Genomic DNA, 15168 nt, shown 5'->3' with positions numbered 1-15168 from the left:
AAAAAAATATGTAGAAAAGTTATTTAAAAAATAATAAATCGAAATTTTAAGTTTAAAATAATTAATATTTAATTAATACACTAATTACTCACCTCGTTTTATTATCTTCTCCTTCCTTTCATTTTTCTTCTCAAACTCACTAATTATAATGAAGAAAATTAAAATATACTATTGCATGTTGCATATATAACACCACGATTTTGGCTTAACAATGTGCTATTTCCGGTGACAAAAAATTTGTAATTTTTCGTGTCTAAAATGTAGCAAATCCCTTAATAAACTACACGTAGGTCTTTTTCGCCTAAATAGCATGGACTTTGCAGTGAGATCAGATGCTAGAGGCCTAAATCGATCGGTGTAGTTGCATGTGGGTTCAGTTTATCATGGCCCGTTGCTTCCTCCTGGATTCGGGGGCTCGAATGCAGTATCACTACTTGACCCTTCCTAACATTGGACATGCTGCCGCTGTTCAGAACCATACTAAAAAAATGGCTTTGTATTAGTTGCTGACCGTTTGAGTAGATGCATCATGCATGGTACGTTTCATGTTGTTTTATGCACGCACGGTGGCTGAATTTGGGGTACGTACTTAATCAGTGTGAGACACCTACACAATGATAAGTAATTAACTGATGAACTCCCAAAAAAAGTCTAGACAGGAAGTGACTAATTAACAGTGGGGCCATTGTTTGTTGCATGGGGCTGCAGCAATTAGGAGACCCTAATCCATGATTGCAGCCACAAGCCACTGCATTGTCTCCCTTCCTAGGGAGCAGGCACTATTTTGTTTTGTGACCTGAACTTTAGCCTGTGCCGGTTGCATCCTGCATGCTCTGTCCTAATTCGTGGCGTCGTGCTGCGTTGTGTCTGCGGCGGTGTGGCTTTATGTTTACTTTAGATTAATTTCCTGCCATTTCTTTTCGATCGGTTGCCTGGTCCTCCTTTCTAGGTATTTTGTTTGGGACGTCTCATTCAAGCAAAATTGTGTAACATTGTCAATTTGTCGTGTGCCTCAACCGGCCGCCTTGCAATCAAAGCTGGGTATTGAGTGGATACCAGGCTTCGTCTTACCGCAGGAGATGGGGTTACCATACCCCGGTGGTAAACACGGCAAACCGTGAAAAACCAAATAAAATTTATTAAAATTCTAAGTTTTTTTTGAAAAAAATTGTTTTAATCTACCTTAGTTAGTATGTGGATATCGTTATCGTATTCGGATGATAAACACACTAACCTCTTAAGGTGAACTTGGATGTTGTACAAAAAAAAAAACCTTGGATGGGTGCATATCGAGATAACTTTGTCAAAAAAAAAAACTTTCAAGCTAGGAAACTTACACCATATTATGTGCTAATATATATGGTAAATATAGTATGTGGTACTGTATTTAGCCACGACATGTAAATCCTAATAGTAGAATCATACAACTTCAACTTATACCATCACAACCACGACGTTTCTCATCACAAAAAAATAATCTTTCGGACAATGTATCAACTTATTCTCTATGTATGACCAGTTGAATCTCAGGATCTGTTTCCTCCGATATTATGCATGATTTGTTGTATGAGCTTGGTCTCTATCTTATGACAACACAACCAAAATTTAAAATTTTAAACTTAATTTAAGGAGGCTCTTTACCGTCCAAGGGATGGTGGTGAGGCTCTCCATATCTTTTATTTTTCCCTATTGTATTTCATTCGAAATGGACGGCTAGCTCTATTTTGGTAAATCTAGGTATAACTGGATGAACTGTAATAATGCTCTAATTTTAGAGTTAAGTTAAGAATTTTAAATTATAGCCCATTTTGCATGTCTATTATAAATTTGTATTACAAATATCAGCTCAAAAAGACCGTGTTCGTTAGTAGAGTACTGGTCAACGTATCCCAACCAATCCAATTCATCGTATAGATACCAATCAGTGCTGATGTTTGTGCAGGTACATGAACGGGTGATCATTACGCAAATCAGCGAGTGCATGCCCAAGACGGCCATTGAATTCCCAAGTGTGGGGGCCATTCAGTGATCAGAGATTCAGAGAAAACACAGATCTCCCTTTCGACATCTGGTCAAACATTTGACATGACACTTTTTCAGAAAATTTTCTCAATCTAAACACCACCTGCCATGGGCCTTCTTTAGCTCCTACTTTTGCTCACTGCCTCCCTTTTCTTCTGAATCTCCCCTGATCTCCTCCTCCTCCACAAGACTTGGTTTCTCACTATACAGGTGCAACCGTGCAAGCACCTCTCTTGTTGATTAATGCACTCAACATCCTCAAGACCCACCCATGCAGACCCCACACCGACCATGTCCATCGCCACTGTTGCCCCTGATCAATCCTCAAAACTATATCTTCATAGGCCATGGACATAGCTAGAGGTAGATGGGGGCACATTTATTTCCAACCTCTTCACCAACTTGATCAATCTGTAGGTGCAGGCAGAGATAATTAATTATCCTCAGATATATACCACCCTAAGTAGAACCTTCTTTGATCCCAATTGGAGAAAAATGTTTGTGACTTTGTACAATTTTCTCATTAAATTTGTTTTGTACAGGTTTTTTTTTATAATGGAAGATAACTTTCCACCAAACTAAAGACACACATAACCATATTTATGGACTCTAGAATTTGAATCTTGCGGGTGGAGTCATGCACTGCCAATTGTAACTGCTCTACCGGCCACTACGCACCGATGTAATGGTGTTAGGGGATCGATCAAATACAACCTAGTACTAAAGATACTTCAAAAAAAACGAGGTGGGGGCAGCAAGATCTATTTGTCAAGAAAATTTTAAAACACATGTGCAAATTTAAAAAACCCTTTGATTGAATTATATTTCTGGATGCTGTCTTAGAATTGATGGGAGTATTCGGTTTTAACATTGAGCACCAATATGCATAATTGCATTGATGTAGATTCAGCAAAAAAACAAAAAAAAAAGAAAGAAAGAAAGAAAGAGAAAAACTCCCATGTCATTCATTCATTTCTTCTTATTTTGTAATAAACAAACAGTGATAAAAATGTACGTGAGCTTTATTATTGGAGTACATGACATCCTCAGTTCAGACCACCACATACTTTTTTGTACAAGCACTTTGCAGACACATAGCAGCCATGAACAACGTCATGCGTGTGGAATTGTGGGATGCAATTCCCCCTTCTTCCCTTGGGGCTGTACTGAACATGTCCAGCATATGTTCCTATATAAATTTAATGGCAGCACCTATCTCCTCTTCTCCCCAATGCTGTCCATACTCCATACTACACACATACGTTCTCGATCAACGCGTTCGCTCGCTCGCTAGCTTATATATCGCCATCTCTCATCTCTTCCCACCTCCCCCCTCACCTGCATTTTGCACTCACCAAAACCCTCATCACACACTAGCCACAACAACTCTCTCCAGATTGCAGGCTGCAGCCTCGTCTTGCTGCTGCTGCTGCTCTTCATGGGGTGGTGCTACTGGCAGAGGAGGAACTGCAGGAAGACGAAGGTTCTGCTGCAGCTCTGCCGGTCGACCTTGCTGCCGGTGCTGCTTCTTCTGCTGGCGTCGAGCTGCCATGCCTCGAGGGGCATGCAGACCTTCAAGGCCAGGCCGTTGGAGAGGGGAGCCTCCAACCATTTCCTCGGGTTCTTGCCGAGGGGGCCGGTGCCGCCGTCCGGCCCGTCACGGCAGCACAACTCCGTCGGCCTCGACAGCCAGCTGCGGACTCCATGAAGATGGACATGGACACCGGCCGGAGCTGTTCAGCTGTAGAGCAAGCAGTAGAGATCATAGCAGAGGTTGGAGTGGAGGGCCATAGAATTGGATATAGATTTAGTATAGAGATCATTATATAGATACAATTTTTTTGTGTGGTGTAATTGGTGGTATGTATGTATATATATGAGCAGCATGTGCCATGTAGAAAGTGGTTACATATTTTGGAAATTAATTGAGAAAGGAGTAGGTTTTGGTGATTGATTAGCAACGGCTTCGATCTCTTGCTGAAGCTTCTTCCATTTTCCTATTTACTCTTGGATGCAGAGTTGTTGTCCATCCTCTTTTTTTTTTCATTTATAAATTTGATTTCATTTCTTTATTAAAGCTAATGAATGATATGATGCATATGGCTGTGCCATTATCTCTCCCAAGAGAAAAGGAGACTTGAGAAAAGGAGATGATATTTTTGAAATTGGCCAGCTTCCGAGATGACTTTCCTGCAGCTTGGTGGGGGCAGAAATGCAGGGCCAACTTTGACGAAAAACGTTGAAGTTGGGAGATGATCCTACTTTTTTTGACCATATAAATTAAAGATATTCCCATCCTTAAGGGGCACTGTATCCTTATCAGTTTTACTCCTCATCATTTATAGAGACACCTTGTTGCATGACATGATGTAATTCGCTTTAAATATTTCTCGAAGCTAGATTTGTTTTCTAAATTAAATCAATCTATCCATGTATCTATCTAGCTGTGTGTGCTAGCTGCAACCATGTAAGGTGACTTACAGCTCGATCGACAGTAATAGCGGTTTGCAACCGAATCATTTACCCTAACGAGCTCAAAGTTTGGTGTGTTAGATGCGCATTAAACCTGTGCCAAGTAGTTGGAGGTGATCATTAACCCTTTGTCAATCGATGCTAATTAACTACTTAACTAACATCACGTCATGCCGTCACTAAACAGTGCGTGCTTATTATTAAGTCTTGCGTTCAGAGTAGTTGGTTTTGACACTTTTTGCCTGTGATATCTGGTCAAGTAGTAGGATCGATCCATGGAAAGACAAGCAGGTGTGGATGAGAAGGCTGAAGGCGTGATGACATGACGTTATTTGGACATGCTGCTTTTTCGTATACGCTTAGGCCCTGTCTAGTTCCTAAAATATTTTTTAAAAAACATCACGTTAAATCTTTGGACATCTAAATAAAGCATTAAATATAGATAAACTAAAAAACTAATTGCACGGTTATAGAAGAAATGTTAAGACGAATCTTTTGAGCCTAATTAAAAAGTGATTAGCCATAAGTGCTACAGTAACCAACATGTGCTAATGACGGATTAATTAGGCTCAAAATTTGCAAACTAAACACCACCTTACACTCCTATATGTTTTTTTTTCATCGCCAGGAGAGAAGGCTCTTGCCCTATAGGTTGGAAACGCTGATGTGCTCGTCTGAACTAACAAACACGGTTTGATATCGACAAGTTTAGGAAGATAAAGCTAGGATGGGGGCAGGAAACAGATCGCATGCATGCAGTGCATGCGAGGAGATTAGTGATTCAGTACGTCTTAGCACAGTTAATCCCTCCTTTCAACGACTCGTGATCGATCGATCAGGGGTTCTTCTGCTTCGAACCAAACCTTTCATCACATGATTCACAACACGCCTGATTCCAAACGTTTCAGCACATCGTACGTATACTTCGGATCAAACCACAATCTGTGCAGGCCGTCCTCTCAGACAGATCAGAAGCATGCCCCAACGAGAGGTGCTCAACGCTCATAACTGGCACAGGCGCACAGCGACTCGAAAGCTTTTGAGGACATGTTAAATCATGTTGTCAATTGTATCATTATTATTAATTTATTGAGCCATACTAAGGTGCTCCATCTTATCTTTGGGGTGGTAAGAGTTAATAGTGAATCCTAACTATTGATTTATTTTATTGATTATCTACTGCTAAATATAATTCCACCTCTTAATTAATAAATCGTAGCAATAAAAAAATAATTAATGCATATAGTTATCCTTTCCGAGTTTGATCACACATGCAATGGAAGGTGCATACCAAATTTTATACTTTACAAAACAAATATGCTTAACATTTCAAAGTGCCATACTATATAAATTTTCAAGTTCTTAATATGGGAAATAAAATATAAATATATTTGAAATTATGAATATTTGAATTGTCCCCAAGCATCAAAATGCATATAACCTAAGTATTGATACTATTCTGGTATCGAATTTGAATTATGCAAATTTAAACATAAACGTTAAATTTTTATTCAGGTTGTACATACATATGGTGTTGAAGATCTGAAAGTAGTTACAAATTAGGATTTGTAAAAAAATGACAGGTCGATCATGCATGCATTTATTACCTACTTTATTGGGCCCAATGCATTCTATAGCAGGTTAAATATTTTTGTTTTTTTACTTTTCTATCATGTATTACCTCAATGAGGTAAGATTAATGACATCCGTTAGATTAGTTTTAAATAGATGGTCCAAACTAAATATGGAGTACATAGTCCTAATTTATTAAAATAAATTTAACGAATTGGATATGATAATTTTTAGACGGACGTATCTTTAACTAAAATCATAAATTCGGTGCAGGCCGTCGTCTCATACAGACCAGAAGCATGCCCAACGAGAGGTGTTCAATGCTCATAACTGGCACAGGCGCACAGTGACTCGGAAGCTTTTGAGGAGATGTACCGTGTACGTGGAAAGGACGAAGAGCGTACGAACGGAACCAGCTGGCTGGCCGATGGTCTGATCTTTTCGCCGCTGCTGTTGCAGCTACTACCATTCGTCATTCGATCTGAACAGGGAGTCCGGGCGACGTTTCGGAGAGGTGCAGACGTAAAGGCCAACACCACATTCACGGCCAATAAAAGATCGCCTGTGCGCAGCTGCTGCTGCCTGCAGAGCTGCTAGCCTTCCTCGCGTCCGTCGTCTGATAGATCGGCAGAAGGCAACGACGCCGGCGGCCTGCCAGTCCTGTGCCCTGTAAGCCTGTAGGAGAACAGCAACACTTGCCCAAATTTGACCCTTCCTTGGTCAAGCCGTGCAGCCGTGCCCCGTGCTGTCCGAGCTGCTTAACTTTTACAGCAAAATTTAGGGCGCTGCACGGCTGCAGCGTTCAGCTATTATAGCCTTCCTTCCTGCCTGCCTGTTTGCAGCGGCGACCAAGGAGAAGAAAGCTACTATATGCAACGGCACAACGCTAGCGTGAATGCACTATGACACGGATCGATGCATGCAACTCGAGGAGGCAGCGAACACGCAGGGATCGAATGGAATGGAGGAGAACACAATAAATACGAGTGGGTTCGAACAGAATTACTCCGCCACAGAACTTCCACGAGAGGACGCACGCAGTGGTGGGACGTCGCACGCAACCAGCCGGTCGGCGAGTCGCATCGCAGGTATACTCCGCCCGGCGCGCGCATCCCCGGGAGCAATGCGCCGGCTGGGTTTCTGACACCGTGCGGACGTTTTCTCGTAATTTAAAAATAAAACTTTTATTTATATACATATTCTTGGGATCTAAAATGTAAGGTTATAAAATAAATTTTATAAAAATTCTAAAATAACTCTAAATTATAAATTTAAATTTTGATTTACGAGTAGAAGAAAAGGATATGATACGTGTGTACACGATCAAGCATGCGCATGCGGTGCAGCCGACGTCCATCTGTCGCTGCGTCCATCAAACGGGCACGCGGTAGGTTAGGTTGTCGTTTCTACGGACGCGCGCTTCACATGGGGCATGGCTGCCGGTCGCCAACCAGCAACGGGCCGGGAGCCCACCTTGGCAGCGAAAAGCCTAATGGGTGACAAGTTCGCGTGTCCGTTATAAACTTTGCAACACTTTATATATATAAACTTTACATATATATGTAAATTTTCTACGTACATACTTTATATATATAACCTTATATGATGTATAATCTTTATAGATATACTCCATATTTTTTAAGATAATATTTTTCATGTAAATATTTTTAATTAAACATTCTATTTGCTAGAAATTTATTTCTATGCATAAAGTTTTAAAACATAAAATTTCAAATATAAAATAAAACTTTATTCATGCAGATACAAATTATAAAAACGTTGTGTATATTTGTGTGGGTTAACGGGCACACAAATGTTCGCCCATTAGACATGCCCCTTGGCAGTTGGTGCACGCCCACCTTCAAATACGGTTGTTTGATTGAGCTACGCATAAAAATTACGGTAGATAATTAGCACATAATTAATTAAATTTTACTTCTATCTATTATAAACTTAAAATGAAAAATTGGAAAATCCTTCAAATATCACTCTAGTTTGATATCTACTTATATAAGTTGATTTGCTATAGATAACTCTCTAGTTTATTTTGGTTTGAAATTGTCCGTCACTCTCGTACTTTTTGGGTTATACATGTGCATCAACGATCTGAGACAATTTTTTTAACAGTAACACAACTAAACCAGCGCAAGTCGGTGTAGGGCGAATTGGGTCAGTGGATTGAAAGGACAACCTGTTTTTTATTTCTCATCAAAAATAAAAACCAACAAACAAGCAGGAGATAGTCGTGGTTGTTTTTTATTAGCTTGGCGCAAGTGATCTAGACACCTACTCTGTCACTGGTAGGTCGATGAAGAAGATCTGTATCTTAGGTTTAGTTCCCAAAACATTTCTCCAAAAACATCATATCGAATCTTTGAATATCTAAATAAAGCATTAAATGTAGATGAACCAAAAAACTAATTGCATGGTTATGTAAGAAATCGCGAGACGAATTTTTTAAGACTAATTAGTACATGATTAGCCATAAGTGCTACAGTAACTAATATGTGCTAATGGCGGATTAATTAGACTCAAAAGATTCGTCTCGCGGTTTCCAAGCGGAATCTGAACTTTGTTTTGTAATTAGATGTGATGTTTTTAAAAATATGTGTTTAAAAATATGTGTTTAAAAATTTGATGTGATGTTTTTGCAAATATGTGTTTACAAATTTGATGTGATGTTTTTGCAAAAAAAATTTACAAAATAAACAACCCCTTATGCCATGAGTTTTTTTTATCATCCTTAAAAAAATATCTCAAGGTACTAAAAATTTATACTAAAATTCTTGATATTTTGAGATATTTTTCAAAATATATTTTTCAAAAATAGTAAAAAAGCATAGTTGTATACGTGAGTCAAGCGTGCTCGTAAACAGCATCGTTGGGTTCCGGCATTGAACATAAGCTTAACGAGGCAGAAAGCGTGTATGGAGGCCTGAATATTACTGTGAGGACAAATGTCACAAATCCACGCATGCGGGAGCCACATCCATCCTCCGCAGCAACAAGGGCGATAACCGATTGCCAAGATTGTCACGGGTGTAACAACCTACAATATTTATTAAAGAAACTTGGTTTCTTTTTTGGCAAAATGATACGCCAAAGTACTAAAGTGAGCAGTGATGGATGATTTAGCCGTAACGAACTATAGATAAGTGGATGGTGAATTACTGAATTGGTCATGGATGATTAGTCCAATTGACTCTGTGGTGCGGCAGTGGAAGGTGTCCCCGTTCCCAGCAGCAGCCATTGTAATCCGACGAGCGAAAGAAAATGTAGGGCACCCGAAGCATTTTTATCGTCCATTTGCGGGCGATAGCATTGCCCTCTGACGAGGACTTCACACCTATATCACACCATTCCTGTCGAATTTTTCCGTGGCTCTTAAAGCACAAAACACGGAAGAAATGGGCATATCTGAGCACCGGATCAAGCTATTCTAGATTTGTAGGTACTCCGTGATATCGTAGATTCTGAATAAAGATTCAAGTTCCAAATTCAGTTTAACATAGTCAAACATAATACTCTGTGAACAATGTTAAAGGGGCTTGAACAAGAAATCAGGGGTCGCGCAAACAATCTGAACACCGGTTCAAGCTATTCTAAGTTTAACAGAGCCATACATGGTAGGATCAATGTTAGGCTTGAACAAACAATTCAGGGCTCATGAAAGGAATCAACTGAATCTACAAATGCTTCACGCACACTGACTGGAGCACCATGAACACAACCGGAGCAAAAAGAAATCAACGTGCACCCCAGAAACACGTTCTTATTACAGCAGCAAAGTCTGGAGCAGGCTGAATTACTTGAAGTGCACATCTGTTTGATGATCTCCTTGTTATTGGCAAGGTAGCTACACAGTAAGAAGAAAAGAAAATCGGCACAACTGGTTCTGATATGCATCGTTCTCTCAGCAAATCAATGTTCTGCATGGTTATGATCTGCAGACTTCCCTCATGCCCTTAGCTCAACATAGGAACCTGAGATGCCTGATGTGCCAATCAGAGTGATCTGCAAGTGCAATAAATAAATCATGAGCATCCAGTGTTGAAAATGAAGCTGTCCCTCTTCAGTCCAAACAAAGAGGGAATGCAAGCATATCAATTGTACAGTGACATGGAAAACATTATTCCACATGTTATCATGAGCTCATCCATTTTCATTAGAAAACAATTGAAACTCTGCCACAAGATAAACTGATCAAGCATCCATTTAAATTTACATTTATCTGAATTCTGGCATATATAAGGTATATCTAGCACAGGACTTTGGTAAAAGAGGACGCCCTTGCATTTGTTCTCAACTTACTGTTGGCAATTTCCCTGCTTCAAACCAAATGAATATGTAGACAAGATGATAGTCCTAGTTCATTTGTTTGGTTTTTCAGATTCGGTTAAGTGTCCGTATACATTCTAAGTTACTCTCTCAAGTTGCAAATAGATGATGTTTTAAAATCTGTGCAGTCAAAACATCAAGGTCTTAAACCACTTATATATTTGTAAAATGTTAAGATTTGATATGCGAAAATGGCATTAGTACATTTGTCACAGTAAACACTATGGTGTTGTTTTATTTTTATTATATATATACAAATAGAAAAGTAATGGCAAACAATGCTCTGTGCCGATGTTCTGATTGTCAAGTAAAAAGGAATGTACATGGAATCTCTCTTTTTTTTTCCCTTGTATCAAGCAAAAGAATAACAATCACTGTACAGACATATGACCTACTCCGATAACAAGTGAGAATGAGCAAATATGATGTCAGATATGAATTTATCTTTAGTCATAGAGAGGTATTCTTAACACAAATTATTAGTGAGATAATAATTTACAAATACTAACTCAGATTACATGCTAAAAATAACATATAAAGATCAATTTGAATGGATTCACAAAAGAATATTTAAAATTGAATGACAACACACTGCCCTTTAGAGATTACATCACCCACAATGCTAGTATAAAAGCTGACACATAAGTAAAATGTACAGCAGGGACAAGAAACATAAGAGATGAGCATACCTTTCCCCACTCAGACCCTATGCCACTGCATCGCATTTTCAGGTGTATCATTTTAGTTCCCAATTCAGTCTCCACTTTCTTACGTAGATAATTTTCCTCAGGGCCAAATGATTCCAGATATGTCATGTATCGATTGTATGCAGATTTAACAGCATCTTCTATATAACCAGGCAAGGGGCCAACATTCTGCAAGAGCAGGGATGGTAAGACAAGTAAGCATTAAAAAGGGAATCATCGCCGAATCCACAGAAAGCAATACATCAATGAGGGGATACTGCTGATTTAGGTACTGACCTCACCAGTCAAACCACATAGATCATCTAGAGCCATTCTTAGGGTGACTAGAACCCCACCAAATTCTTCACATGCCTCAGCTGCACGGAATACATTTTTCAAAGCCTCCTGCCCAGCCTGATCATCGGTAGCTTTGGATACGGCTTTCTTTGCTTCACGTACAAGAGAATCTGGAAGTTCAGTCCAGCTAGCAGCCATCAAATCCTTAAACGCAGACTCAACTTCTGGGTCAGATATTGCAGGCAGATGCTTTTCATTTGAGCTGAACAAGCGCCTCAAGTTCCATGAGAAGCCATTGTTGCCACCTGAGTTTAAAACAAGCATAAGATACACAACAACAAGCACAGAAAATTTGAGATAGGGATCATGTGTAATTTTGAAGGAACAGTGTTAGCGTTGCAGCAAAATGAAGATACAAAGTGCTGCATCAATGATTCCTTCTAGGTAAATAGTGAAAGTTTTTCTAAATCATCCCTGTATCATACTTATTGAGTTCTCCATTCTTATAAATTCATTGCGTAAAAGGACATACAGCAATTTATCAGTGGTTATTTTTCCTGCCGCTATATTATTGAGAAAGATTACAGAATATTTAGTCTAGTTACTTCAGAAAAAAGAGTGAAAGATCGGTCTTGAACCTCCGAAACCGTTATCTTGCTTAGAAGCAATACCATTTAAAACCCACACATGATTTATATTATGTGATCAAACCCAATCATTTGATGCAGCACCAGCTTGATAAACACTTCAAGATCACACATCTGAACTGCAGTTCAGGGTCATATTGGAAATGTAAATATTTATACAGGAAATGCAAATATTTACACACGCAGTGTGAATATTTTTTTTCTACTGATGCTGTACCTCCTGCATGACCTACAATTTGCACTCGCCACCTACAAAACTTATCCTTAAGTCTAACTTTCTGATAAATTATTCTGACCAGTGAGTCAGTGACTACGTAATAACATGACTCCACTATCATTAGAAGCAACATAATCCAACCCCATCTTACACAGTTGCAATCCCGCAATCAATCAGATTCGACCACAAGGTAATCACAAATCTGGAACCAGCCTGAACAGTGAACAAGCAAGCAACACGCAGGGAACCCTAAAACCAGGCATCGGCCCAATCCAAGCACGAACATAAAAGGCACCCTCTTCGACGACTACAAAAGAAGCAAACCAGCAGGGTCAGATATGGGAGGGGGACCTGCGACGAAGGCGGCGGCGGCGGCGATCGGGCGCGCGAGGGGCGCCACCGCGGCGGGGCGGGAGGCGGTGAGCGTGGGCAGCGCGGCCGGGGAGATCCGGAGCAGCCGTCTCGCCGCGGCGGAGGAGGAGCGGAGGGCGGCGGCCATCGCGCGGGGGGGCAAAGGGGAGAGGGATCGCCGCGAGGTGGAGGCGACGGAGACGGAGACGGAGACGGAGGGCGAGGCGAGGTTTCGTCGGGGGGTGGGTGAAATGGAATCGGCGTTTTGTCGCGATGTTTTCTGCTCACGAGAGCCCACTGTAATCTGCGCTCATGCGGGCCCTGACAATTCGGCCAACATGGGCTGAAGCCCATTCGAATCAGCCCGATGATATACTCGATTTTTTTTTATTTATTAAAAAATACAAAACTATATTTTTATTTTCAAAATTTACAAATCAATTTTTTTGCAAAAAAATGCCCAGGCGCTGTCAGCTGCCATCCCTAGCGGCCCCGCTGTCTGCCATGTCATCTTTCCGTCCTATGAAAGGGTGACGGGAGGTTAGATTTGTAAATTTCGGAAATGAAAATGCAGTTTTGTAAATTATTTAATAAATAAAATAAAAAATTCCATGATTGCACTACCAAAGTTTGTTTGTGAGATTTCAGGACGTTGGAAACCTCTTGTCCAAAATCAAAACCTACACGACATTAGTGAAATGCACTTGCCAGTACCAAAATGCTTAAGAAGCGAGGCTGGTTGTCGACCAATTAAATAAATGGAAATGCTACGGAATACCGTCCGGAGCAAGAGCGACGGGATACATGCACCAGCTGCTGCAGCCGCTAATCACCCGCAAAAGCGTCTCTCCTTCCGCGTGCTCCGCCCGTGTCACCGCCGCCCGCCATTGAGGAGGAGATGTGCTGCTGCCAAGCAAGGCGTGCTGCATCTGCACGCTCGTCATGCTGGTGCTCTTCGCCGTCGGCATCGTCTTTGGCTTCGGCGTCTTACACCCGCGATGACGACGTCGATGACTGTGGCAACAACGGCGGCTGCGACGACCGCGGCGACGGCGACGAGGATTCGCTACCGGTGATATAATATTGTTCATAACACCATTAGTACCAGATATGATACTGTTCAGGTATTATACATGGTACATATAAGGTATCATGTTACCTGAGCATGTTACATATGAGTTACCATGTAACCTGAACATGATACCATGCCTAATACATTTGAGGTAACATGTAATCTGAAAAGTACCATGTTACTTGGATAAAGTAACATGACCAGAGATTATCCCGATACATAACGGGATATCGTGGGGTAGCAGACCCCTTAGAAATTGGATCCGTAGTATAGTATTTCCGTTAATAAAATACTCTCCCTGAGAAAGACCAAAGTCTAAAAATGGAAATTGGCATGAATGCAATCATCTCCCCCATCACTGCATTAGCTCACTATAAGGATGTAGTAAATGATCTCCCAATAAATCACACGGACCGATTGATCGATCATCCATGCCACACACTCCACCGATCAGTCGTCCCACTCGTTTTCGTCTCCGCGGATGACGGCGTGCAGGCCCACCGAGACGAAGAACAGCACCGGCGTGGCGACGCCGGCTCCCACGGAGACGACGGCGACCCTCCTGGGCACGCCGAAGCATCGGAAGCAGCGGAGCCCCGGCAAGAAGCGGAGGTAGAGGCACCACAGCCACGCGGTGGCGGCGCCCGCCGTCAGCGCGGCGCACGCGGACGCCCGACGGGCGGCGCGCCGGCCCGCCGTCGCCGTCATGGCCACGGCCGCCGCGGTCATCTGCGCCGCGCAGCACAGCAGCATGTACGCCTCGACGGCGCGCATGGCGGCGGCTTCCTCGGCCGTCATCCTCGGGCAAGAGCACTGCGAAAATCGAAGAAACGGGCACGCATCACACACATTAAACGAGAAATTCTAGTGGCCAAGAACCCAGCACACTCGAGGTTAATTATTACCAGGTATTCTGCCATTCCTGCACCGTAGATTGACACGATCGCGTGGAACAGAGCAACGCACGACACCGTCCAGCCCCCGAAACAAAAGATGTATTCCAGTGATGCAACCAGCGGATACAGCATCATCTCTGCGTTGGAGGAGAAAAAAAAAAGAAAAAACATCATCACATAGATAGATTGATACACATATATAGAGTACGTACTCAGGCAAAAAACGAACTGAAGGGTTAACAGGAACTCACTCTCAATCCTACCAGCAGAAAAGACCCCGCATCCTGAAGCTGCAGCATGCTTCTTCATGGGCTCAGACCTACGATCGAGTTGGCAATGGATTCGTAGAGACGTAGACTCGAGGAGGGGATAGTGATACAGGCACATGTGAAACGAGACGGCTGACAGCACTACCTGCAGCTAAACGCATTGACATATACGCCAGGATCCAGGATGCAGCTACTAATCTTTGCGATTAATTAAAGCCAATATAACTGGCCATGGCAGTACAGTTTTGCACAAGAACACAAGATGGGCTGTCCATGGATTGAATGAATGCAAGCACAATAACAGAAAGGAAAAAACGGACACGCAGATG

General features: G+C 41.6%; 2 protein-coding genes across 2 annotated transcripts; both read right to left on the bottom strand.

Annotated features, from left to right (window-relative positions):
• Positions 1-9637: 9637 nt before the first annotated feature.
• Positions 9638-12855, bottom strand: LOC102706093 (succinate dehydrogenase subunit 5, mitochondrial). The gene is made up of 4 exons (XM_006652213.3): positions 12603-12855; positions 11388-11692; positions 11094-11279; positions 9638-10080 (listed from the first exon to the last, which is right to left on the bottom strand). Exons 1-4 carry the CDS (start codon positions 12748-12750, stop codon positions 10024-10026), a joined length of 696 nt encoding a protein of 231 aa, XP_006652276.3. The 5' UTR covers positions 12751-12855; the 3' UTR covers positions 9638-10023.
• Positions 12856-13711: 856 nt separating this feature from the next.
• LOC102711881 lies at positions 13712-15168 on the bottom strand. Its single transcript, XM_040523672.1, has 3 exons — positions 14822-15168; positions 14580-14707; positions 13712-14487 (listed from the first exon to the last, which is right to left on the bottom strand). Exons 1-3 carry the CDS (start codon positions 14955-14957, stop codon positions 14125-14127), a joined length of 627 nt encoding a protein of 208 aa, XP_040379606.1. The 5' UTR covers positions 14958-15168; the 3' UTR covers positions 13712-14124.

Source organism: Oryza brachyantha, chromosome 4 (assembly GCF_000231095.2).
Source record: "Oryza brachyantha chromosome 4, ObraRS2, whole genome shotgun sequence".
In the NCBI taxonomy this organism is placed as follows: domain Eukaryota; kingdom Viridiplantae; phylum Streptophyta; class Magnoliopsida; order Poales; family Poaceae; genus Oryza; species Oryza brachyantha.
The sequence above is the reverse complement of the archived record's forward strand: the minus strand, read 5'-3'. Positions and strand labels throughout refer to the sequence as shown.